Source organism: Lacerta agilis, chromosome 9, assembly GCF_009819535.1.
Source record: "Lacerta agilis isolate rLacAgi1 chromosome 9, rLacAgi1.pri, whole genome shotgun sequence".
Lineage (NCBI taxonomy): Eukaryota > Metazoa > Chordata > Lepidosauria > Squamata > Lacertidae > Lacerta > Lacerta agilis.
In genome coordinates, this window is record NC_046320.1 from 23,757,056 (window position 1) to 23,784,993 (window position 27,938).

The 27,938-nt window shown below is 43.2% G+C and overlaps 1 protein-coding gene across 1 annotated transcript in view; it reads left to right on the top strand.

Moving 5' to 3' along the window:
* The first annotated feature begins 5,025 nt into the window (after positions 1–5,025).
* MTNR1A (melatonin receptor 1A) overlaps positions 5,026–27,938 on the top strand; it is a 67,457-nt gene continuing 44,544 nt past the window's right edge. Inside the window, exon 1 of the mRNA XM_033160356.1 lies at positions 5,026–5,377. Within this exon, the coding sequence (XP_033016247.1) occupies positions 5,194–5,377 (184 nt within the window). The 5' untranslated portion in view covers positions 5,026–5,193. The remainder of the gene's footprint in view (positions 5,378–27,938) is intronic.

Here is a 27,938-nt window from a genome sequence, read left to right on the forward strand (position 1 = left end):
CACACATATATGTACCCAGACATATGCAGCACACCCACCCACTACACAAGCAGTCTCATAATACTGCTAAACACTCATTCATGCATTGTCATACCCAGATACACAAAACCAGCATTTGCAGCCCTCTCCACCCCATTACATGGGTAGGGTTAGCTGGAAACACCACTCTTTATTTCCCACAGGATTTGTGCAAAATTAATAATGTGATGTGAGATGGGGGGGGTTGCTGCCTTTTACTCTTAAAGCCCACCCCCACTCTTTATCTCTCTTATCTCAGTGCTGTGATGCTTAGTGCTAAGATCAAAGATAAAATATCCTTCTAGCTGTCTTTCACATAGCAGCCAGAGGGATCTTTTATCTCAGCACTGAGTACCACAGTGCTGAGATAACTCCCACCGGGGCATAAAAGACCCATTTAGCTGCTCTTTAGAAAGGATGTCTGAAGAGTAGTCAGAAAGATCTCTCATGTCCATTCTCACTGCTAAGCACCACAGTGCTGAGACCAGGGCTAAGCCCTCTGCCTGTTCTTAAAACAACAACAACAGTCAACAACCATTCATTCATTGAGTGCATGCGTATCTGAAGAAGTGTGCATGCACACGAAAGCTCATACCAAGAACAAACACAGTTGGTCTCTAAGGTGCTACTGAAAAGAATTCTCTATTTTGTTTCGATTGGAGGGAAGGTGAGAGAAGATGCTGCCTTTTATATCCATCTCAGTGCTGTGGTGTATTGAGAGCAGATCCTCTCTAAAAAAAAGACTTGTGTGTTTTATTTGATCCCTCTGGCTGCTCTTTAGAGATCACACTCTATGGAACAGAGAGCTTTACCACTAAATCAGATCAGGAGATAGAGCTGTGGGTGTTGGCAGGCCACAACCAGCAGTTTGTCAGGCTGGATTTGGCCTGCAGGATACCACCCTGGCTGTGAAGCAAGACCATGCGGTGAATTGCAAAGAGCAAACAGAATACAAACAAATGGTAGGAGCACTGCTGTAAGTCTTTGCTGAAGCTGTGCTAAGATGCAAAGCACAGCCCCGACTCCTTCAACACTGTACATTTTATTAATGGGTCTTGACTGCAAATGCATGGAAAGTAAGAACATTTTTCTTAAGAAACTGTGCAAGTTGTTCATCTTCCTCTGCAGTACACAGCATGGGTAGCTTGAACATATGAATGACTGAAGCTGCCTTATGATAAATGGGACTAATGACCCACCCCTAAATTAGACTCTTGTCAGCTTCCCAAGGTCCCAGGCAGGATCTTTCCCCAGCATTTCTATTGAAAATCCTTTCCCTTGGGGGGTGGCAGGGTTTGATCTACAAAGCACGTGGCTCCAGGTGTTCACTTCAGTGTGGTGTAGTGGTTAAGAGCGGTAGACTCGTTATCTGGGGAACCGGGTTCGTGTCTCCACTCCTCCACATGCAGCTGCTGGGTGACCTTGGGCCAGTCACACTTCTCTGAAGTCTCTCAGCCCCACTCACCCCACAGAGTGTTTGTTGTGGGGGAGGAAGGGAAAGGAGAATGTTAGCCGCTTTGAGACTCCTTCGGGTAGTGAAAAGCGGGATATCAAATCCAAACTCTTCTTCTTCTTCTTCTATCTTTAGTTTAATTTCATGTTTTCTTTGTTCCATATTTGTGTGCATAGCGATTCTTGGTTGAGAGTTATCACAAGTTCTTGGTGGGTTCCTGCAGAGGGTGAAAATTGGCACCTGGAGAGGAATAATTCAAAGAGAGAGAAATTTTCAATGGGGAACACCTCCTGGTAGGAAATGGCTGAAAAGAGGGTTGTCGCTGTCTGTTTTGTTATGTTTCCATAAGATGCCACAGTTGGGTGCATGGGAGACACTGACAAAGAAAGTAGTGGTGGGTTGAATGTGATCTTTGGGCTGAAAAAGCCCCCCCCCCCTATTCCTGCCATAAAGAATGCCATCCTTTTTAATTACAGGTGGGTAGCCGTGTTGGTCTGCCATAGTCGAAACAAAATAGAAAATTCTTTCCAGTAGCACCTTAGAAACCAACTGAGTTTGTTCTTGGTATGAGCTTTCGTGTGCATGCACACTTCTTCAGATACTTCTTGGTATCTGAAGAAGTGTGCATGCACACGAAATCTCATACCAAGAACAAACTCAGTTGGTCTCTAAGGTGCTACTGGAAAGAATTTTCTATCCTTTTTAATGACCCTTATAATTTCCCTTTCCTTGTCCCTGTTACCCAGCAACCAAACCCTTATTTATGGATGATAGCCCCTGAGTTCCATACAGAAATTCATTAGGTTACTTTTCTGGAACATCCAGCCTGAGAAAGTTTTCTGTGTAACTCAAAATCCCCTGTGACATCTTTCAGACTGACCAAAACCAGCTATATTGTTTCCCTCATAGAATCATAGATTTGCAAAGGACCTTAAGGGGCTTGAACCTTCAGCCTTGGTGATAACCACATTCTAACCATCTTATTCCTATTTGAAGCATCCTTTAAAGCAGCTGTAGTGTGACTCTTCACGCTTTTCCTAAAGTTCTGCTGGAGAAATGCTTAGATGAGAGATACACGCTTTAAGGATCATGCTTACGCTTTTGCCATCATGAGGACTAGATGCTTTCTTTTTTAAAAAAAACAACAACAGAAAACTCTGATTCTCGAGAATACCACAATTTTGAGGAAGCTTTCTGGTGAAACCACTTAGATAAATCAATCCAGAAGAATAGGTATTTGAAATCAAGCCTGAATCAATGTGGCACTTAAGAGAGCTGCTAGGTTCTTTCCATGTTTTAATTTTTCAAAGGTTGGTTTAAAATAGCTTTGTTTACTCCCAGCGCTAGACTGTCTGAGGATGGGTAATTCCGTCTCAGTGCAGTGATATACTTAGAAGCCCTTCAGTTTCCTTCTCATCATGCATTCCTATGACTATGTGATGAATACAAATAATAGAAAACTTTCCTTCCAGCATAGGGCACATGTTACAGCACTGGCTGCTATTTTTAGCATAGCTGCTTCTTCTTCTTCTTTTTTGAACGAGTGGTGTGCCAACACTATGGCAAATAGAATGCTACTGCATCTTCTTAGATCCTGCTTATTTTAATGCCAATCACTCCCAACATTATTATTTTTTTGTTATTCAGCTTGTTAAGCTGCTCTCTGGTTCATAATTATCTGATTCCCCTTCTTTATTCTTCCTTTACTGTCTGTAATAGGTTTCAAAATGCCATTGTAATCACAAAATGGTAAGGATCACATTGTTCAGCCCAGAAGATTTTATGCCATTTAATAAATGGCAACGGTATCCTTAATTGGCTAAAATGTTGCTATTTAAAACAGTGCTCTGTTAAACGATGTATGCCATGCTCTATATAAGACTTTCCTCTTCGTTTTCTCAAACAGATTTCAAAACAGGAGAGAAAAGAGAATTGACTTCTTTCTTATTGGCTATCAGTTGTTAGGGCTGTATGAATAACATGGGGAGGGGGAGTATATGAATTATTGCAGCATTTAACAACACACACCTCTGGCAAACACAGCTGGCATTCTCCTTGAGTAGGGAAAAACCGTATTTCCACGACGTTTTTTAATATTTCCCACTTAGCAATACACGAAGTGCGCCCATCTTTACTACTATGTAAGAATCCCTATTTTACACCACACCCGCCCACCCGCTTTGTCCCGTTGCTATTTCTGGGTGGTGACCAGAAAGCGGGAGGGGTAGCCTCTTTTCTAAGTTTCAGCAATGAAATCCTATTTGCCTTCGGAAATCGGGGGGGGGGGGGAAAGTGATATTAGAGAGGAAATGCCCCCAATATTATCTCCGACTTTGGGAAGTAGATGAGGTTGCTTTCCAAAAGGAGAAGAGAGAGAAAGTCCGCCTTTCTCATATATTTTCGCGTCCGAAGGGGAGGGGGGATGTAGAACGAGGTAGTCTTTTCTTGTCTTCCCCCTGCTGTTTTCCTCCTCTCCTCCCTCCCCTCTTCTATGAGGCGAATGCACGTGCTGCTCTGGGGGATTCGGGTCCCGAGGTACCTCCCCCCCATCCCCCCATGCAGAGCAAATAACTGTACGAGGAGCTTTTAATAGCACAGCCTGATCAGAACTGTCTGCAGCTCTCCTCGCTTCCAAGCAGCCCGTGCTTCCTTCTGTAAAGCTTCCAGTCGTCGAGAACTCATCCGGAAAGTGTTTAATTAAAGTGATATTTATCCAAAGTATTATTTTTTTTAAAAGCAAAAAGCAGCCAGGCAAACTTCTCCTTCTTCCGTCTTCTCGACGCCACCCCTCCCAGTCCCGTGCACAAAAAGTCGTTAAAAAGGCTATAAAGCACCATCGCAGCTTCAGGTGGCAACGGTCCCCCAGCGACCTGCAGCCTCCAAATCCGTGAATGAACCTGGCTGGCTGGCTTTCTGAATGAGCGAAAGAATGAATGAACGGACGCGCGAAAGAATGAATGGGGAGAGCGGGGAAAGAATGAATGGGGCTGCGCTGAGGCACGCGCGCGCGCCTTCCCTCCTTCCTACTCCCCAACGTTCCAGCTTTACAACTCGGCTATGAATGGAGGCGCCAGTTCCGACGAGCGCCTGCTGGAGGAGCTGTGGCTACGCCGCCCGCTTCGGCGGCAGCTGGAATCCCCTCGCAGCGCACGTGTCCGGGGAGGGGGAGGCCAGGCGCCAACGCTGGATGTCACCTGGAGGCAACAGTGGTGGCGGCGCGGAGGGTGGGGGGGGGGCTGCCGCTGTTTGGGGAGGGGGGCTGGCTGGCTATGTGGATGGCGGCTGCAGCTGCAACAGCGGCGGCGGGGCGGGCGATCCGCGCGGAGAGTAAAGGAGGAGGAGGAGGTGGAGGAGGAGGAGGAGGAAGCGGGGGATGCTATAAAAGTAACTCGCCGTGGCACATGCACACTTCGGCGAAACTTCCCCGTCCGGGCAAAGAGGCGATGGCAGGAGCTCGTGAGAGGAGAGGATCGACGGCGGCGACAGCGGCGGACCGGCCGCTTGGCATCGCGGCGGAGCCCGAGGAGGGGATGGAGGGGCTTTAGCGCCCTGCTGTCTCCCCTGTGCCCCCCCTCCAGGCAGCCCCTCTCTCATGCCGGATAGGGCACAGCCAAGGTGACGCTCCCTGCCAGCTGGCGGCGGGCGCCCCGTCTTGCCCCCATCACACCTTCCCTCCCCAAACTTCGCAGCCCCTGGGACGTGCGCGGCTCCCTCCGGGCAGCATGCGAGGCAATGGGAGCGCGCTGAACGGCTCTTCCCCGCCGCGGGACGAGCTCACCTTGGACAGGCCCCCCTGGGTGTCTTCCACCTTGGCCGCCATCCTCATCTTCACCATCGTGGTAGATATCCTGGGCAACTTGCTGGTGATCCTGTCCGTGTACAGAAACAAGAAGCTGAGGAACGCGGGTGAGAATCGGGAGGCGAAGGCGGGGTGGCCAGGAGGAGGACAGAAACCAGGAAAAAGAGGGAAGGAAGGAAGACCAGGAAAATCGCCTCGGACGTGCCTACGAGCAGCAGTTGGGGAGGGGGCTGTGCTGGAGCGGAAAGGGGAGGGGGCAAAGCAGGCAAGAGTGGCAAAGCCTTCCTTTCTTGGTGTATGATTTTGGGGGGCGTTGATGCACGACCCCCCTTTCCTTCGTTTGCTGCGATTGGAAAGGCGAGTTTCTCCGGCGCGCCAGGAGGAGCCGTGCGTGCGCTTTGCTTGCCAGGCTCAATCGAATAGTGCGGGGCAGGCGGCGAGGGGCATTCTGGGAAAGCAGCGCTGTCGGGCAAAGGCAGAGAGCGAGAGAGAGCATGAAGCTATCCTTGCCCGGAGATTATCAGAATGGGCGCGCGAATGTTGTGTGGGGGGGGGGGGGAACGATATTGCCTTACCTCTTTTGCCCATCCTCCCGGCTCCTCCTTTCCTCGGCGATGCGCCTTAGAACTTGGACGCGGCTTTGATTCCCTTAAAGAGTGACCCCTGCTGCTCCCCGGTTCATTGCAAGGCAACAATTCCAGCTTGTGACAGATGCCGAAAGCGGTGCATGTGATGATTTCACCTCAGATCAGTGATCAAGAGGCAGCGTGTATTTTTAGTGACAGCCACAAAAAAAAATAACACACCACAACCCCAGCTGCTATTTAAAGTTCCGGCTCAATATATGATCTAGCATAGGGCTATACAAGAATTGTGTCCCCCCCCACCAACGATGCCCGAGGTGGGGTGGGGGGAGTGCTTATGTTGTCTGGAGTGATTGAGTCTACGTTATTGTTTTTCTTTGGTAGATGCTTTTTAATAGATCTGTCTGTATTGAAAATATTTGTGCAGCATGCATGAAGGCGTGATGGTTGTGAGATAACTCTGCAAACTCGAGGAACGTAAAGCTGGTGCTGAGGTAAACTCAGTGGTGATAAGCTCGTTTTGCTCTCTGTCCACTTGTTATTTACTCCTTTTAACGACTGAAACAATCTGATAGCTAAACAGATTTTAGGCGGGGGGAGGGGGCAGGAGAAGATCAGTGATGGTCTCTTGAACAAATCTGCCTTAGTTTATGGATTATTGGTTAGACAGACAGGGAAATTCTCCTTCAGAGTCCTTCTGCTTTATCATGTCAGACCAGCTGGTGTGCACATAACTGTATACTAAATCTATGCACTCAACCCCGCTTTTAAACTTTCATTGAGGGTGCGGGGAGACAACCCACAGAGAGGTGTAACACGTGCAAGGATTTGCGTCAGCAGACAGGGCAGAAATTTGCTTCCACGTTTCTCCACCTACCTTTCCAATACAGTATTGCAAAGCACAGGTTTGTAGTCTTAATGGAATAGCAGGATTTTGTTGGACAGTAGTACCCAGAGACCTTCCTTTGGGAGTGTTTGTGCTGTTTCTGAAATCTGGTAAGACAAGATAATTAGATCCTAAGGACAACTCTGCAAAGCTCTCCTATTTGCCTGAAGTTTTGTGATGGCCATAGGGCTAATTTCAGGACTTTCTAGTCTTCCAGAATAATTGTAACTTACCGGTAAATGGTTACTGAATGAGTTTGTGGGTACTTTTTGCTGTGAAAATAATAAAGGGTTTTATTTATAATCCCCTCCCCCCTGCACATATATGCTCTTTAATTATGACATAGCCAGAATTTTGTTGGTTGAATAAAGGAGAATATATAAAGTTGGATTCAGACTTAATCATGCTTAGATTTCTGTGAGTCTATTCTGATGATGACTAAGTCTGGATGTAGTAACCCATAGCATTAAAAGTGTTGTCCCTTTGAGATCTGCTGGAGCTGTTCATTAAAGTTAGAGGAATTTCTGCGCTTGGAAGTTGATGTACATTGTATTTAAATAATGATAAACATTGTATTGTATTACATATACAGTATGAAATAAGAAACAGCAGCAAAAGTGTTTGCCTTTCTCAGCGTTTGAACATTAATTTTAGATTACATTGAGCTTGCTGCATATATTACATTATTTTCTACATGGAACACTTCCATGTTGCAAATAACACATGAACCATGTATGGATTCTTATGTGGGACAATGCAGTCTCTGCATTCCACACTAAGATGCATATCAAGAAACCATGGTTAGCTGCAGCTTCTCAGGGCATGCAAACCATGTGTGAGTGCAGGAAACATTAAACCTATGGGATCATTATGTATGGCAATTTATGTATATACTGCACATTACTTCCTATATAAATGTTCTTTTATTCTAAGGCAGATGACATATGAAATACTCTTGTATGAAATTGATAGACGCATACACAAATGGATCACAGGGTTGAATCATTTGCTGCTTCTAATGTCTTGTTGAGTTTTTCTCCAGAACTTACCAAATCAAGCTTCTCCTAAGTGGGAGGGCCATAAATGAGTGGTGGAGCTAGTCAAATTATCTGACGGATGTCCTCCCCTGTTTGTGATTCAATAGAAGATCATAGAGGGCTAGTTGGACCAATGGCATGGCTCAGTTTATAGAATGATATTTAACTGTCATGGTTCCTTGGGTGTTCTTTCCTAGAACTGAAATAGTCTTTTGTTGTGTTGCCTCAACTTATAGAGAGCTCATCTGGACACAGGGTGGTTTGACCCAAGAGGTTAATTGCTGCTGCTTCCTGTAATGCAATTGCAAAAGTTGCAAGGGCTAGAATGTACAATAGTATTCTCTCCCTCATTTGCAAGTCAGGGCCACTTCACACATTATGCTTTTCAAATTAAGATGATTTATATCTACATCTAACACAGGCATGTGTATTCTTTGGGAAATTCTTGTCTGGGAAATGTGATTGACTGCTGCTCTGTTAACTGCTTACCCAGCAGATTGTATAGATCTTTTGCCTTTTACCTAGTGGCCAAGGCCACTCTGCCTAATGTGTGAACTAGCATCCTTGTGTGACACAGAGATTACAATTGAGACCTGTGGGGTCAGGAGTGGGATGTCATGGCTGGGAGATGGCCAGTTGGACCTCAGGCTTTCCTAGAAAACACTACCACTGTTCAAGGAACAGCTCCCCCATTTTGAGAGACGTTGCTCTCACCAGTGACAATCACACACATGTCTGCTTGCTCAATAGCATCATGTTTCTTTTTTTCTTTTCTTTTGCAATATTGCAAACTACTAAAAGTGTAATAGTGCACAACTGTGAGATACAAAATTCTTGGGATCTTCAACCACAGTTTAGTAGGTCTTGGGAAAGTGACAACCATAATTAACTGAATAAGCAGAACAGGGCTGTCTTCCTCTGCTCTATCTAATATAGCAATTTTAACTTTTTATGTAAGTTCCAGTAAAATGACATTTTAAAGGCTTCCAATTAATTAAGCTTTCTGAAAGAATAAAGATCTTCTCTTTTATTAAGACACTTTTGGTTTGTAGATTATTGAAAAGAGGGAAGTGTCTAAAAGCAAATATCAACCAAACCGCTTAGAGCTTTTGTTACAATCAAGTGGTATATACATTTGGTTAAATAAATAAGCTATTCTTATCATTTGGGAGATTTGGTGTCACATTCTGAAATATAGTATTAGGCTGTAACTGTTATGAACTCTGTGATTTTCGAAGTCTTCAGTCACACATGTGCATATCTGTGCAACTTTACACACTATTAAAAGATAGTATTAAAAGATAATACACACTATTAACAGCAAAGCAAGTTAGGATTTAGTTTTAGGATTACCAATGTTAGTGAAATTGCACACCAGCTGAAGGGTTGAAGGGTATATTATCATTTTGTGGGTGTGGGTGTATGAGCAAGGATTTTCATTTGGTTCTGTTGGTGCTGCTTAATGCTTTCAATAATCATAATTTTATTATATACAACATACATCTATCATTTTATTTTTATTTGCTAACAACAAGGAAAATGCAACTATTTGCAGAGTCAAAATGGAACTTTGTATATTAACCTGGCATTACTGTTGTGAAAAACCGGACATTGGCTGGACTGGCCCACGTGGATCAGGTGAGGGAGGAACAGAAGATGCCCCTTGAAGAAAATGTAACTCAATGAAGATTGCTTTTGCTCCTCTGCCAAGGAAACAGGCAGATTAAGACAACTTGGAGATAGTAGTGGTCAGTGGGGGATCCTTTTGTGTCTCTGTTGTTTCTATCTCATTGCGAAATGGTTGAAGAAAACGTCACAGTGGATATCTGGACTACTTTTATTGACTTTGGATTAATAAAACAGAGACAGACAGTAGAAAGGCCGTAAAAACACCTTGACAAGAATTGGTCTCTCCTGCCTGGCAGTCAGAACATTAGTAAGAGCCAAAATGTGCTCAAAACAGAGGAGTCAGTATTCCTGAGAAGTTATGTCCCAGCAAGCAAGGCGCCTCTTGATACAAACAGCTCCTTCATAGTCACAGGCATGGCTTCAGTAGATGCTCTTCTAGACAAAGGAGCTGATGATGCTACTGGTAGGATCCTCTTTTATTTAATGTACTTGACTGTCAATAAGTTTCATCTGATCTCTTTTTGGATTTAACAGAACCCAGAAGAAAAGTCCAGTCCCTTTTGCTTGCAAGTGCTCTCCACGTTGTAGTTGCTTACACCAGAACACTGTTATTGATGTGTTCAGTGAGGTCTTGCATGTATGGGTTGACCCCTTCATTTCAAACGGGGACAGGCAGATTTGCACGCACATTCACACACACACACACACACACAAGATCTGCTGCCTCCGTTTACATGTATGGGATAGGAAGGGTTTTGTGGGTACATGGGCTTCCAATTTGATCTGATTTCTCAGGTTGAAGAACTCATTCCCACCCTCCCTCCATGTCTGCTGGTTTGTAACTTTTCTACAATTTGCAGAGGACACATAGAAGGCATAAGGATTTTGATGTATGAACAAAACTGAGTTTAGAGGTCTTCAATTGGTTTACCATTATTGATCCATGGGTATCTGTGGTTAGATGTCTCTTTATCGGGCATATTTGCAAAATGACATAACCCCATAGAACACAACACATTCCCGTTATGCCAGAATGGAACATTTCTTTTGAATTCAATGGCTAATTCTTGTTTCACAATTACTATTAATTATTTTGGCAATGCTGGTTGAAGGAGGGAAGGACAAAACTTTCAACCATATTAGTGTTCTTGAAAGTGTCTTTCTCTACTTCTCCTTAGCCCAACACCAGAGAGAGAACCTGCAGTTCATGGCTATCTCATGAAACAATCTGAGGCCTGGCCAGCCATGTGAAATTATAATCAGTAATAAGAAAGTGAAAAATATATTTTTCAAGTGTGTGTGTGTGTGTGTGTGTGTGTGTGAGAGAGAGAGAGAGAGAGAGAGAGAGAGAGAGAGAGAGAGAGATTCCACTCTTGGAGTTCCATGTATAGAGTTCTGGGTGTATCCTGACACATGTACTGTGTGAAGTTGTCACAGTTAGTTGATGCCCAATCTTTTTAATATACAGCCTTACTGCCCATGAAAGGGATTGGTTGCACTACAGAATGTCCTTATGTCCTAGTAGTGCAAGTCAGGTAACTTTACACTACAGACCTTGTGGTCTTGTGACCCTCCCCTTGTTTAGATCATAATGTATATTACTTAATTTATTTAGAAATGCAGTAAGCTAACTTGCTGCATTCCAACACCCCACCCCAACTTCTCTGCTGAGTGGGTCTTGTACTTCTGTCAGCATCACAGAAAAACTTAAGATTACATCACATGCAAAGCACAGGTCTGTTTCCCTTCACACACAAAATACTTTAATATAGAAATATATTATATATTGTATTGAGTCAAGTGAACATTTGCTTGTTTCTCTAAGCAGGTATGTATTACCAAACATGGTGAAATAGACTTGGGCATTTGCCACATTGTGTGTGTGTGTGTGCGCTTTCTACACAGAAACAATATTAATGTAGGACATTGCCTTGTGTGCAACTAAGCCCTGAGAAGTCTGCAAACCTTTGTGTAATCTTTTTGTGGTCAAAGAATCAGGACAGACGTGACACCCAGACATGGCTGCTTCCTCCCAGAATGCATCTGGGAACTGTTTGCTTGGGCAGATCCAGGTCACGGGAGTGGTTAAAGAACAATAGGGTGCTCTGTGTGTAGAGACTCTGCTTTGTTTGCAGAATGTCTCATGTTCAATCCCTAGCAACTCTATTATGGGCAAAATGTGCCCTGCCTGAAACCTTGGAGAGCTACTGCCAGTCAGTGTAGATCCAGTATCTTTAAGCCTTTCTGACCTGGGACCCACCTTTAACCCAAATATGCATTTGGGGACCCAAATTCTCCATTTTTACCATACATTTCTATGGTGGCTGAATACCAGTGGTGCAGGCAATACTGAGCGAGATGGACCAGTGGTATAAGGCAACTTCTAATGTTTCTAATTAGCAGTAATGTAATCCTATGTGTGTGATAGTCCCAGCTTTCTTCCCTGCCAGAAAAGGGGACAATGGGAATGACTTTCAGACTGTCTGCCAGTCGGAGGGAAGAAACCACAATTCAGCATATGCTAGCTTCATCTTTGCTTCTTTTGATTTGGCATTAACTACTATGCAGATATCAGGCTGATAGGTTAAAATCAGATTCCTGAAGTTGAGAAAAAGAAAAGAGCAAATGAAAAAGAGCTAGGGCAAGTGTACACAACTCATGGCACATCAGTCTTAACAGCTGGCCCAACAATGTGTGGTGGCCTGAATCACAGAATTAATTGTAGAGTTGGAAGGGACCACAAGGATCATCTAAGCCAGGCTTCCTCAAACTCACCCCTTCAGATGTTTTTGGCCTACAACTCCCATGATCTCTAGCTAGCTGGACCAGTGGTCAGGGATGATGGGAATTATAGTCTCAAAACATCTGGAGGGCCAAGTTTGAGGGAGCCTGATCTAAGTCCATACCCCCGGCAATGCAGGAATATTAGCCCAACATGGGGCTCAAACCCGCAACCCTGAGATTAAGTGTCTCATGCTCTACTGACTGAGCTATCTCAGTTGAGGGCTAAGAAGTCTTTGCCAACAGCCTGGAATTGCAGAATTGAAGGAGGAGTCAAGAAACTTTCAGGCTGTGGAGGGAAAGTGGGCTCTAGTATGGCCTGTGAAGATGTGTTCACCCTGACGGGTCATGTGTTATATGCACGTTTAGGAGTATTATCCCATGTACCTGCATGTTAGATGTCTGTCAGTGCACTCCTATGCAGGCCTACCTGGAAGTAAGTCTCACTGCGTTCTGTGACGTTTGCTTCCAGGTAAGTCTGTATAGGACTGCAGGTTCCAGAATGATGTCAGATACGCTTAAACACTGTTCATATTCTCATCTGAATATTAATATCCTTATGCCTTCATTGTTATTCATGCAAAGTAAGCAAAACATCAAGAACAAAGGAATGGAGCAAATGTACACCACATTCTATAGAATGATTATTCAATTTTTTAAATTATATATATATATTTAAATATTTGAACTATTAGTGACTAGACCTGCACACCTTGCACACCCAAAATACCCTCGTTTGGGTGAACAGGGTTTAGTAATTTGGCATTTTATTACAGTGAATGGACTTGCTGCATTCAGTCATAATGCCCCCTTTTGCAATATCTTGTGTCTTTCCCCTGTTGCTCCCATTTGGCACAGGCTGGGGGTGGCACTGGGCTGCTGTAATCTGCTGTTGCTAAATACTAAAACAAACACTCATCCACAGTACACACAAGATTGGGGAAATCCCTCTTTTTATATAATATCCAGATTAATTTTTGTCACACTAGAATCCTTCCATAATGAGAACACATGCTTTAAACCCATTCACAGAAAAGCTTTGACATACAGCAAAAAGGTTTATTTATTCCAGGCTCAATCAGAAAAAAAGAAAATATATTTATTTGAAATATGTTGATTTACTGTAGGGTTGTTTGGCATTTTTTTTTTCAGTTTGGGGGGACCGAGCTCATTCTTTTTGCACACTCTTGATACGAAGCACAAAGCAACCCAAAATAGGTTTGTCCCCTTCTCAGTTCCCAGTTCCCTTGCACCTTTTGATTGAGACACAGCAGCCCAGTTTCACAACGTTGATTGCTTTAAACCTTCACCTTAACTATTGTCATTTGGAATGTCAATTGGCCCAACTTTGTAGCCTATGACTCCATGTTGTTTTGAATGGGCATCACTTTAAGGTTCCCTTGTAAGTATATGGCTGATTGGCCTCTCTGTGCAAGTTCCCCCCCCCATCTTCGCTTCCCTCAACCATCTTAACCATGGTTTAGCATTGTATCTGTGCCAATACTAACCATGGGTAATTCAAACCAGAGTTCCTTCCTTCCTTCTTTGGAGGACTTGGCTATGATTTCTTGGCTGTGATTTCTAAGGGTAGCATTAGATGCAGTGCTAAACGTAGCTAAGGCTGACGGAGGAATGGGAGAAATTCATGCTGGAAAGTGGAAGAAATTATCAAGGCCTACCCTCAGTTTGCATGGCTTGCCTTTGGGCCTTTGTTTACAACAGAAACAGGCAAAATGTACCCAAACTATAAGACCAGCAGGATCATGTAATGCAGCAGGGCTGGAGACTCTGGGAATTTCCAAATATTGCTGGACTACAGCTCTCATCTTCAGTGACCATTGGCTATGCTGGTTGGGGCTGATGCAAGTTGGGAGTCCAACCCTGGGAGGACCACAGATTCTTCATCCCTGCAAGACAACTTTGCTGGAATGGGACATTTTTCATGAAGGAGATTGCATAATTGAATGTTCTCCTATCTAATATGCTTTTATCTCCTTTTTCTTTAACATGGGAAGGCATTTGAGTATTCAATCTTCCATCTCCAACAGAAGGATAGTCTTAAAGGCTGCACTATTTGATTCTGTTGATTGTGGAACTTGGCTCTCTGTTTATTCTAATGAACTGTTTAAAGATGTAATAAGAAGCCCATGATGGATAGCTCAGGTGATAGAGCACGAGACCCTTAATTTCAGGGTCATGGGTTTGAGCCCCACATTGGCAAAAGATTTCTGCATTGCTGGGGGTTGAACCAGATGACCCCTGTGGTTCCTTCCAACTCTTTGATTCTAAGTACATGCAAGTCTACATTAATATCCTGATTTTAAAATTGAAGACAAGCCTCTTGATTTTCTGGGCTTGTAGAATTGGACCTGGGTTTCTCTTTCTCTCTCTTTCTAAAATATGTATGATATCTTGAATATCGGCATACTTAACTATTCCTTTGCATAGGTATTTGTTGAAAGACCAATGCCAGGTGCAGAGTTGAAATGCTATTGAAGGGAAAAACCACAAGCTGCTACTTTCAACCAGAATGTTCTTGATGGTCTGAGTATAAATTGAATTCTATTTCTAGTCTTATATATACTATGTCTTATTTTTCATAAGAAAGAGATTTATTTATTAATTTTTGCTATTGTCGTCTTGCATTTTGGAGTAAGTACCGGTACATCCTTGTCATTACAGATGCCTTTTGAACTGCTTCTGGAGATCCTCAACAAAAATGGAGGATTCAAGAAACATCTGGATCATCAGAAACACCATTTTAATTGTAGAGCACCAACTCCTAACACACGGACTCAGGATCTGAAGAGAAGCAAATGAACAGTGGATGGCAATGAGCATTTGTGTTTCAAACTTGCCTAACACCCAGTAGCATAAATGGTAAGAACATTGTGTATGTTTCCAAGGGGGTGGGTTGATGCTCTGAGAGGTTGAATTTTGTCTGCGGGTAGACAAAACGGAGAATAATATTTATTTTATTAATTTTTAAAAGTTTCTATTCTACCTGTTTTTCCAAGAAAGACTCAAGGTGGCCAACAAATAGTATTAAAAACAAAACAATTGTAATCCCACTAACCCATGCATATGCTTTGAAATTTAATAAGTTATCAAACCTGTTTGACAAGCTTCAGTAGCACAAAAATGACAGAACTGAGGAGTCGAGGAATTCCAACAACCACCAGAAGGATTAGAATTTTGAGGCCTGATGGACCTTTCTTGGCAAGGGTGGCCTGAGACATTTTTGCACCTGAAAAGAAATGCCCTGCTGCCACCCCCTTGGATGGGGGAAGCATGAAGCACCACAAGGGCTTCCTCTGAAGGCAAAACCCTTGTAAAGCCTCACTGCTGGGTGGGTGGGTGGGCAAAGCTGGATGTTGGAACACCTCCTCTCTTGCTGACTCTGCAAGAGGGGGTACATTCTGCATCGCTTTGTTGCCAGGCTCTCTCCACCCCTAGAGTTTGCAGGAGAGCAGCAGCAAAGCATAGCTACCCCACTGGTGGTGGAAATGTTGGGTGCCACCTCTTGCGTTTCTGCTGCCTGAGGTACCTGCTTCACACCTCCATATTTGTGGCTTGGTTGCACTACTTGGCATGGCATTCCACAACAGAAAAGGCTGTACCTTTTGACAAGATTGGCAGATTTTCAGCATGGCCCCAGATGACTGGAACGTGCAGGGAGGCACATACATAAAAAGGCAGGTATAATTTATAAAGTGTGGCTGCTATTCAATTCTGAAACTCAAAGTCTTGTACTCTATAAAAATCTCCCAACACACAAGCGGTTAAATGTAGCATAAGATGTGCATGAAATTAGGCTGCACTTCCTTACGTCTAACAGTTTCTTTGTTTCCGAACTGAAAGTTAGATGAAATTGTTGCCATCAAAGGGAACAAAATGTTTTAATGTTAACATGTTAAACTTTTTAAAAAAATACTTTTGAGAGTTACACTTTGCACAAGTGAGTACAATCAACAAAGTTTAGTTGCCATTTGAGTCCGTTGCAATCAATAGACCTCAGTAGGAATGATGTTTCACTCCTTTGCTTTCAATAGGAGTTAGTCACAATTAGCCTGCAGTGAATCATGCCCATGATCTCTTTCCTACTTTTTAATCTGCATTTATGCTACCCTCACAGGTGGCCCTTTCGGCTTTTCTTTTCCATGTTTTGTTGTTTAGGGAAGTTTTTAATGTTTGATGTTTTCTCGTGTTTTTAATATTCTGTTGGAAGCTGCCCAGAGTGGCTGGGGAAACCTGGCCAGATAGGCTGAGTATAAGTAATAAATTATTATTATTATTATTATTATTATTATTATTATTATTACTGTTTTTGTAGCCCCACTGTGCCATATGCTAGTAAGTGGTCTTTAAGCCTTGTAGAAGAACGGCAATCTCTTTGTTTACTATTTCCCAGCCTACTAAACGACTCAGTGGGCAAGGGTGAAACACATTTTATTTTGTATTTGGGTCATGAACAGATTCAAGGTGGGAACTTGCTCAGAGTAGCTTATGGCTGCCTCTGTTCTGCTAGCAACAGTTCAAACAGAGTGCTCACCGCCAGTGGGTGACATGGTGGGGTGGCAACACTTACCTGACCTTCTGGCAGCTGAGTCACTGCCGTTTATCAAGAGGGAGATGACAAGGTGGTGGGGAGATCAGTGCAGTGCAATCATTTTGGCAGGGTGCCAGCTTGACTCTGCCAGTGTGTTTGCACCGTACCAACCTCCTTGCTGCCTCACCCCTCCCACTATGTTTCAGCTGTTGGGAGGTCAGGTAAGACCTGCCACCCTATCCCACCATCCGCTACTGGTGCTCACCTAGTTGAGTAACACACTTTTTGAATTCTTCACCCTTCAGTTCAAAATATTTGTGTCCCTCACACCATTGTAAACTTTTATTTTTTTAAAAAATGTTGCGGTTCATATGACCTTCTCAATAAAAAAATGTTGTGTATATTTCCAGGCCCTGAATGACATTAGAATCAATAAGGGGTTTCAAAATTTGATTAGCAAAGTTCCTTTAGCTCTCTTATCTCTCAGTTGGTGGCGGTGGTTTTTCCCATTCCAGAGTAGTATCCACTTAACTTGTTTTCAAATGCTTAAAATCATTTTTAACAACTCAGAGTCCAAAATTTTACCTTGGCCATAAAATTTTGTTTGAAGCGCTTCTGTATATGTATGAAATGTATTACAGATGCAACTGATGCAACATCAGACATTAAAGACAATCTTTTCAAAGGTAGAAATCATTGTGACATGACTCTTTCTCTTTGACCCGTCCTTGTTTAATTAGAAGCAAAGTTACTTGGAAATGGATTTTCCCGCTCTAGCTGTGCTCATAGTGTCTTCAATTGTGTATGTCTCGTGAGGTAATTGCTCTGCATGTGCAGTTTGTTATGATAAATCTCTAAGTCAAGAAGACACTTAATGATGAGCTCATAAAAATTGGCCAAAGGGCCCGTGATGAGCCCAGCTTAGGGCAGCTTGTTCTTTTGTAGTCTTCTGTCAAGGGACAAGGGGGATTTTACCACACATCAGGTGCAGCTATGTGCTAAAATGTACATCTGTATTCATCTCCTGTCTCCACAGTCACTGTGGCCCATTTTACAGAATGTATTTGTAGTGTAAGTATTTTACCTTGGTAAACAGATTGTGTGAGAACTTCCCATATTGCTATCAGTGGTCCCGATGGCATCGGCATGAGAGTTCGTATGTGATAAAGGAAATCCATGGATATAGTTCCACATTATGGAAAAGATAGGTGTAGATGTAGTTTATTAATGCTTGGGCCATAGGCTATTCACATATAAGATAAATAAGTACAAAACCTAACAGGATAAAATACTGCCAAAAAAAATAAATCACGTTGCTAGGAGTAGCCACAGTAGTTTTTTGTGGCAACGAAGGATACGTTAACTTCCATCCCAAGACCATGCTCGGTCCTGTCAAAGGATGAAGATAAAGGAATAAAGAAGGGCAATCTAAGTTTACCACCTTCTTTAAGGCTTGGAGATTGCAAAAGTTTATGAAGGACAGTTGTGGTCTGCGTTGTTCAACATGGCAGCCAAACCAACCAACTCCAAAGGGGGTGATCATGCCTGTGACACAGGTGCTCAATCATATTGCAGTGACAGGAAAAGGAAGCAGGGTGGGAATGTACAATAAAGGGGATAGGGAATGTGAGGCAGGTGCTCCTGTCTTCCCTGCCTTTGGGGCTTGCTTGAGGCAGATACTGTAGATTGATCTATGCACTTTGAGAACTACAGTGGTACCTCGAGTTACAAACGCCCCAGGTTACAAATGCTTCAGGTTACAAACTCCGCTAACCTGGAAGAGTTACCTCGAGTTGAGAACTTTGCCCCAGGATGAGAATGGAAATCGTGTGCTGGTGGCGCAGCAGCAGCAAGAGGCCCCATTAGTGAAAGCACGCCTCTAGTTAAGAACAGTTTCAGGTTAAGAACGGACCTCCAGAATGAATTAAGTTAGTAACTACCAGTATCACTGTATTTTGTCAGGAGTGCATGGTTATATAATAAGCCATGCTTTAATTCTGATTTTTTTTTTTAAGGTATAGTATTATAAGTTAATTTATTCATGCACTCTTAGAATGAGGAGATGCATTTAGTAAGTTAATGAGCTGTTAGAAACTTTTGGATAAATCCTATTGCTCCTACGCTGTATGAAAAATGAAGGGTGTGATTATAGCATCAGAGTTTATCATTATCACTGCACAATGGAATTTGGGAACACAAAATTCATCTAATTCTTACAAATGGCAAATCACTGTCTATATGTTTTCTTTGCTGTTGCTGCTGCTACTAAATAATAGTATTATTATTATTATTATTATTATTATTATTATTATTATTAATCCTGTACAGTGTGCTTTATTATGTGAAGCATGGTGAACATTCATTAGATTGGCATAATCCTTACAGCAGCCCAATGTGTCAGTATAATTTTCACTATATTACAAATGAGAAGCAGAATAGCTTAAGGCCCCCTCGTGGGTTCACAGCAGAGTTGAAATATGAACTGAGGGTTCCCCAAGTCATAGTTGAGACTCTTAATTAAGGAACCATGTACCAAGGCACTGAAAAAATAACAGAAAGGTTCCTATGAATCAGCTAATAAAAGGGAGCCTGTGGGCTTGGATCTGAAGGTTTTCTTCCTCTAATGGAAGAGGTTTTCTTCAATGGAAAGAGTCTTCCATTGATAGAAGGAGTCATTGTGCTAAGAGAATGAGACATTTTATCAGAGGGAAAACTCCTTCCACTTGAGGAATGGAAGGAACTTCGGATCTCATCCAATGCATGCTATGGAGAGGCATAGGAATGATACATATATGGTATGGAATTTCCTCTGTTTCTTGCAGACTTAGTAGTTATTTTAATTTCAGAATGAATAGCTGCCAAATAAATCAGCCACCCTCAGGATTTGGCACAGATTTATTTTTCTTGCGCACTGATGTTTCAGTGATCAATACCATCCTTTTTGTTAGCAAGACATGTCAGCTGCATTCAAATGTTAGACAGCTATATTAGAGTAGGTATGGGAAAACTTTAGGTCCCCAGATCTTGCTGAACCAGAACTCCCATTTTCCCTGACCATATGTGGTATGTGTTTGTGGAGGGACAAAGTTTCCTCACACCTGGGTTAGAGTGTCACGATACAAAACTCTGTGAAATGAGCAGGTATCAATCAATCAATCAATCAATCAATCAATCAATCAATCAAATACCTTTATTGGCATCACGGTTTCAAGTAACTGGATGCATTAAAAAGACAAGGGTGAAGGGTTATAAGGTCACAAATGAGCAGGTATTTGTTTGTACAGTTAGCATAGGGTCACATGCCTGGGGTTTTTCCTTAGCACTGTGTGGCTCTTGCAATGATGAAATTGTCTGACTGAATATTCCCAGTTCTTGAAATCAGTTGAAGCCGCTGATTCCTTATTATAATTGCCAATGGCAAGATTTCACTAGTTTATTGGTCCTTTTATTTTTATGGGCATTTTTGCAGGTAAAGTTGGCTGTGACTGATCAGGCATGTATCCAACCTGTTTCCTGACTGAATAACCAACCAAGAGGCATCTTGTCACAGGAGTGGCAGGCACTAGGCTCAGTTATTCGCCAGTTCTGAATTGGACAACTGCAGATGAATAAGGAAGTCAATTCCTTAAGTCTGCTAGCCATCACAAATACATTATAATTCTTTTAAGGAGAGGTAACAGAAGTTTGGCGAGTGAATTGGACAGAATCTGTGTTCAGTGCTCCAGGATCTACTCACAGCTTCAGCTAAGGTATATTTATTAAGACTTGTGCTAGAAAGATACAGAAATTTGACCTTGATTTTAAAAGAAAGCCTGAAGTAGCTGTTTCACCTTATACAGCAGGGTATTTTTGCAGGCTTAGCCTCCCATGAGTGGGAGAGGACAGAGTCCCTTTGGGACAACAAAGGTGGATACAAGACACTTCCCAAATCATGTTCTGTGCTAGGAGGGAAAGGTTGGTGGGACAATGGCCGGATTCACTTGCTTGGGATAACACTTGCATAGGGCAGGGATGAGGAACCTTTGGCCCCCCAGATGCTGCTGAACTGGAACTCCAATCATTCCTGGCTATGGTTCATGCCCTCTGGGGTTGTAGTTCAGTAACATTTGGAGGGACAAAGTTCCTCACACCTGACATAGAGTACCAGCTATTAGCTCCTGCAAATTTTACTAATTCAGGCAAAACCAAAGGAAAGCATCAGAGTATCCTTCTCTGGGCTTCCTGCTAGTCAAGAGACAATATCTCTGTATATTTGAAAGAGAGAAACACACACACGATGTCTGTGTGTCTGCTCGCTTATGAGATTATGGCCGAGGGTGTTTCTACCAGTTTTGGTTAAAAAAACCTGGTTTATTCTCCCCATACTGCATGAAAAAAATGGCATAGACATCAACATCTCTTACAAGTTTACCTGAATAGATCAGGCCCTGAATGAATAGACCAAAGCCAGATGTAAATTATGAGACTCAAAATCCCTTAATGCTGAGTATTTAACTAATAACATCTTTAAGGACTCTGTTGTACTCACAGAGGGATTAAAGAGTTAAGAAGGGAATAATGCATAATTATGGGTGAAACGAATCTGTGTTTGATGACTGAGTGGAAAAATAGAGGCAGTTATTCTGGATTAAGTAACATGCACAAATATGTACAGTTACGATAGAATCTTGTGAGTGGAATTTTCCCCATAGTATGTTTATTTGAGTGATGGAGTTGTGACACACATCATTAAGCAATGCTGTTCAAGATGAGAAAGAGATTTCTTAAGAAAGAAGTCACATCATCAAACACATAGCTTTCAGCAGCTCCAGCCTGGCCAACCAGTTTTCTTCTCACCAGCTCTATAAATAACCCATTTGGAAATCAAATGTGCCATCAAAAACAAGACCTCCACAAAGCTTGGTCTTTGTGTTAAAAGGTTTTTGTCTGATTGAGTCCTATGTGGTAGAAGTCACCCAGGAGAGTGCCTGCACCACTGCTGCTTTGCTGCCACGCCAGCAAGGACTGTTGAAAGTAACTTTAAATATTGCAGATCACTTCATAATGCTTAAGTATTTGCTGCACTGAGATCGCAGCAAAGCATTGAGATCACCAATGTTGCTCTTGAGAAAGAAAGCCAGGGGCCAAGGATGCCTTCTGTCAGGAACAGTTTGGAAGCAGAGGAATGGTGGGTGGAATCAGCTGGGGAATCACCAGGGAAAGAAGGCTCAGGACCAGGGGAGTGGTGGTGGGACCACAATGAGTGGTCAGAGAGAGAAGAGGGAGAAGACTAGAAAGAGGAGGTGTTGGAAGCTGAAGAGATAACAGGGCTTATTGTGCTGGGAGAGTTGGTGGCAGAGATTCCAGAATCAGATGCAGAAGCTGAAGCAGGAGACTGGAAGGATGAGGCAGAGATGAGACATGCTGGTGAACAGGGCCATCTTAAGTAAATCCGGCGCCCTGGTGCGAAGATCCCTCCAGTGCCACTCATGCTCCGCTGGGCAGGGCCAGGCGCAGCGGGCAGCCGGAGGGTGCGGCGCAGCGGGCAGGGACGCCGAACTCACACTCCGCCAGGCAGAGCCAGGCATGGCGGGCAGCTGGAGGGAGCGGAGGGGCGGGCGGGGACGCTGCCAGCTGTGCTCCACCTCTGCCACTGCCTCTGCCTGCTTGGCTGAAGCAGCGGCGTGGCGCTGCCATCCAGGGAGCCCTGGCTGCAACGCTGATGGGAGGCTTGCCAATGGCCTCCCCACGTCCGCAGCCTGAGAAGAGGTGGGCGAGAGCGGTGCTGCCGGCGGGGCTGGAGGGCGCAAACACCCTCCTCAGGCCGTGGTGCCGTGGCGCCTTGCACCAGTAACCTAAATGGCTAAGACGTCCCTGCTGGTGAAGAGTCACAATGTCTCCCCCTCCTGCTGCAACAGGGTCCCCTTCCCCCCTGTCTCCCAGAACCAGAAGAGATCCAGAGAGTTTCCTTTCCTTGCTTGACTCAATTGACTGAGACAGATAGACTCCAACTATAGATCCAGTCTATGCTCTCCACAGGGATGTCATATACCAACTTGGCTGTCATTTCAGTGCCAAGTGACTATGTACTTGTTCACTTAGATACTTCAGATTTTCTGATGAGTGACTAGTTTTAGCTTCGCTTTGTTTCTTGATACTTTTAGAACAGGCATCGGCAAACTCTGGCCCTCCAGATGTTTTGAGACTACAATTCCCATCATCCCTGACCACTGGACCTATTAGCTAGGGATGATGGGAATTGTAGTTCCAAAACATCTGGAGGGCCGGAGTTTGCCTATGCCTGTTTTAGAAATTTGCTTATTGTTTCATTAATGGTTATTATTACTGTTTCCATCCCACTCTGGTATCAGTATTGAGCAGCATGGCTTCTTGTTTACATTTTAAAGAAATTAAATAGATGATAATTGCAAAAATCAAATAGCTTAATTCAGGCAGGAAATAAGTTTTTTGTTTCAAGATTCAAAGTTTAATTTATTTTTTCTTTCTGTAATTGTATATTCCGTTGTGCATTCTGAATCACTTGACATCTTTATAGAGAAAATGTCTCCAGAGTATTTTCATTGGAATTATATCTGTTACACTCTTGGAATCCTACAATTCTATTAATCTGATACAGCAAAGTTGATCATTTTAGGAATGTAATGGTTAACAATAAGGTGTTTCAGATAATTGCTGCAAGCTACCTGCTCATAATGTGATTACATTTCCAAATTGTTGGTACTGATGGATATAAAGACCACACGGATAGTGATTTTGTAGCAGCATGCCTCCAATGAATTTTTTGTGTGCCAATTCTAACTATGTCATCCTTTCTGTTATTGGCACCTAAACATATTCCTGCACAAAAATAATTAAATAAAATGTTTTAATGGTATTCTGTTTTCGAGTATGAGATTTTCATTAATCAGCTTCTTTAAAAATGAATGGCTTTGGCTGACTTTTAAGATTATCAAATCTGAGTACTTTGACTGCAAGCAAAATTAGTCTTATAAGAGCTTTGCTTGAATCATAATAAGTTAAGTCTACAAGGGAGGGAGTGGAAGTTCTGTAATATGCTTTCCTTAGCACATGTTTAGATTTTTCTCTCAATCCGGTTTTATCCTTTTCCTTTCTCCCACACCTACTGCCCTCATTTAAGAATTTGTATACCCCAGTTACTTTGCTAAGTAGTACTGTGTTTTTAGAATAGAATAGAATAGAATAATAATTTATTGGCCAAGTACATTTTTCAATATACTCGGAATTTGCTTTGGCTACATTACAATGTAAAATACATTATACAAACAATAGTAATTTACAGAGCAAGAGCCGAGGCTGCCCTTCTCGGCGCCTCTTAAGCTGTGTTGGTGAGTGTAGGCCCGCCTCCTAGGCCCGATGGAGTTGGCCGGAGGAGGGAGCGGTCTTCCCAGACACTCACAGCAGCAGCAACAGCAGCAGATTTACTAAGTCTTTTGATTCAGTAGGTCTACTCTGAATACAACTCATGTTGGTTATAACCCTTGGGTTTTATTATGGGGTGGGGAACCTCTAGTCCACAAATCAAGAGCAGACCAATGGATTCTGCTTTAGGTTATTCCCCTCACCAGCTGCACCCCCTTATTTCCTTGTACTTTTATTATACTTCTTATTTAGTGAACTGAAAGATGGGCAGGGGGACTATAGAAGCCTCTCAGTTTGCATAGTGGGAATGGAGCCTACGTTACCAAGGTATGAGTCAGCTGGCTGCTCCACTCCCACCTGCCTCTGACCCCCACCAGTCACTGGCGTGCAGCCCCAGAGAGGGGGGAGGTTCCCTACATGGAAGTGTGCCCCTTTTGCCAAAAAAGGTCCCCAGCAGCAGTTTTATAATATGCCCCTCCCTAGTATCAGTACAGGTGAAGGTTGGTCTCCAAATATTTTTAACAATAAACAAGCACACAAGTGAGTCACCCTGAGGTGTACCCACAATTGTGAGGCCTGGGAAAATGATGATGATATTGATGCATCTCCAGCTGTTGCCGTTGGCTACAGCCTACCTGTGACATCACAAAAGTACATGGCAGCTGAGTGGATATAAAGGTGGGCCTTTTCCTCTTGCCCAACAGAACACAGCAAGCAACAGCTGTGATGTTCAGTCTTCTTCCACCTGGAGGAGGTGAACAGGCAGATGGACGGAGATGATCATCTGGCTGTAGGATGCTATGGAGCAATAATAAGGAAAGTTCACTTGCCGTGTGGAATTGTGACTTGAAGGCAGCTGATATCCATGGCCCAAGCTAGTCGTGAATGTCCAGTGGTGGACCCAGCAGAAGCTGGCAGATGTTGGTGCGTGGAAGCCAATAGAGTTCTTATTTGGATGTTGTGAGGCTGAAACAGGGCGATGATGTTTGTTGATGTGAACTGGTTGAAATTCACCTTTGGCAGCTGATCGACAGAAGCCTGTGGATATTTGTGGGTCGAAGCCAGGGCACTTCTGTTGCATTGGGCCCAATGCAACACTTCCATGAATGAACGAAGAGCAAAAGGTGAGTGAATGCGTCTTCTTTGTGAATATTGGCTGGTGTATGCTTGTGTCTGTGGATAGGAGGTTTCGAAAGTGGGTAAGGCGAAGGGTGGAAGTTGGGAGGCTGAAGTAGATTAAGCTTTTACCGACTAACTAATATTTACAGACTAACTGATACTCTGACTCTGAAGCAGACAGCAGCACAACATAACATACCTGCTGCTGACAAGACTGTTAATAACAGTAAATAACTGTAAATTCTTTCTAGTAGCACCTTAGAGACCAACTGAGTTTGTTCCTGGTATGAGCTTTCGTGTGCATGCACACTTCTTCAGATACACTGAAACAGAAGTCACCAGATCCTTAATATAGTGGGGGAGTGGGGAGGGGTATTACTCAGAAGGGTGGTGGGAATGGGTGATAGGCTGATAAGTGTGGAAAACCTGTTGACGACTCTAAACGGCTGCAATTAGTCTTGCAGGGAAAGGCAAGGTGTGAGATGGCTGAAGATGGCTTTGTTATGTATAATGAGATAAGAATCCAATGTCTTTGTTCAAACCAGGTTTCTCCATGGTTTTAAGTTTGGTGATTAGTTGCAATTCAGCCACTTCTCTTTCCAGTCTATTTCTGAAATTTCTTTGTATTAAGACAGCTACTTTGAGATCTTTTATAGAATGTCCTGGGAGATTGAAGTGTTCTCCTACTGGTTTCTCTGTCTTGTGATTCCTGATATCAGATTTATGTCCATTTATCCTTTGGCGTAGGGTTTGGCCTGTTTGTCCAATATAGAGAGCTGAAGGGCACTGTTGGCATTTGATTGCATACACAATGTTGGAAGATGAGCAATTAAATAGTCCTGAGATGGTGTGTTTGATGTTGTTGGGACCAGTAATGGTGTTATCCGGGTTTATGTGGCAGCAAAGTTGGCATCTGGGTTTATTGCAGGCTCTGGTACCAGTGTCCATGTTGAGTCCTGTTTTTGTATTATTGTGGGTGAGGAGCTGTTTGAGATTGGGTGGCTGTTTGTATGCGATGAAGGGTCTTCCTCCCAGAGCTTGAGAAAGAGAACTGTCATTGTCTAGGAGAGGTTGTAGATCTCTGATGATGCGTTGTACTGTTTTAACTTGGGAGCTGTATGTGATGACTAGTGGTGTTCTGTTATTTTCTTTTTTGGGTCTGTCTTGCAGCAAGTTGGTTATTTACAGTTATTTACTGGTTACCACCTGTAACCAGTAAATAACTGTAAATAACATTAATTTACAATGCAGACATAATGTTTGTTAAAATGTTAAAAGAAGGCCACAGGCTCTATCCTCTTTTCTCATCTCTTCTATTCTCTCTGACACAAATACCCTTCTCGTTGGTTTAAACCATGGCTTAGCATTGTATCTTCACTAGTATTAACCTAAAAAATATTGATGTAAGAGATCTTTCCTTAACCAGTGTTTAGGACAAGTTTTGAAATACAGGAGCCATTTTGTGATATGCCATGCTTGCTCAGCAGCCATTTTCTGACTGGTGCTCAGGGCACTTTCTTAAAATTCCTAGATGTTCCCATTCACCCAAAAAGGTTGGTGATCCCGGTTCTAAATTATGATTCAAGTATGCCAAGAAAGGAAGAAAGATTTTGAATCAGAAGAGATGGAGCCAGTGAATTTGAACCCCCACCAATCTCTCAACCATGGTGACCTTAGTTTTGGGGTGTCTAGCATTCCTTTGCTTTCCCACCTCAGATAGCATAAGGTGTCATCATGGTGGATGGCACGTCAATAGTGAACTTCAAAGACAGCACATCTAAAGTTCATGAGACCTGAAATGTGGACCTACCGTATTTTTCCGTGTATAAGACTAGGGTTTTTGTTTTTGTTTTTTACCAAAAAATAGGTTTAAAATTGGGACTCGTCTTATACACTGATAGTGCTGAGGGGTGTTTTCTTAATTTGGAGTCCCTCAAAATAGGGGGCGTCTTATACATGGGGGCGTCTTATACATGGAAAAATATGGTAAATCCCATCTTTCTCTGTCACCAGCAGTAGAAGAAACTAAAATTGAATACTTGAACATTCCAGATCAACACCCAGGGAAGCACCATAATAGTGTAAGTGAGGCTTGGGCCAACCTCTCCATGGCATGACAAATCCTCCCGTGTAAATGTGGGTCTGTGCTCTTCACATGTGGGAAACGGGCCAAATGGACATGTGGGCACATGTGGCTGCTTCTTGTCCCTATCTCTTGCGGTTGCTTTTCTTCAATCCAAGTTCACTTCAGCTGAAAGTCCAGTTGAAAAGAAACTGCCTGGAAGGGTGGACTTCCATGTGAACGGCATTGTATGGGGTGTGTGGTTTGCCAGTGCACCCCATTGCCCCTTTAAATTGTTGCAATGGGCCTACAAGAGGCAGAAGCACAGGAGAAGGCAGGCAAGGGGAAATTCCCCTCTTGGGCTACAGTTTTCCCCATCCCAGACCCCTTAGCTATTGTGGCTTGGGCGGTGGTTCCCAACTTTTTTCTCCGCCATGCTCCACCAAAGCATCTCTAAAATCCTGATCCCTCCCCCATGACATATGATTCTTATTATTCAAAAAATGAACTATTCACATGGAGGAAGCCTAAAAGACCATTGACTTGGTCTAAACAAGCTTCCAAATTGCCCCCCCCCTTAAAAATCAAATTGGCCCCCTGTGGAAACCATGGGGCTTGGGGCTGATGGTAGCTTGGAGTCC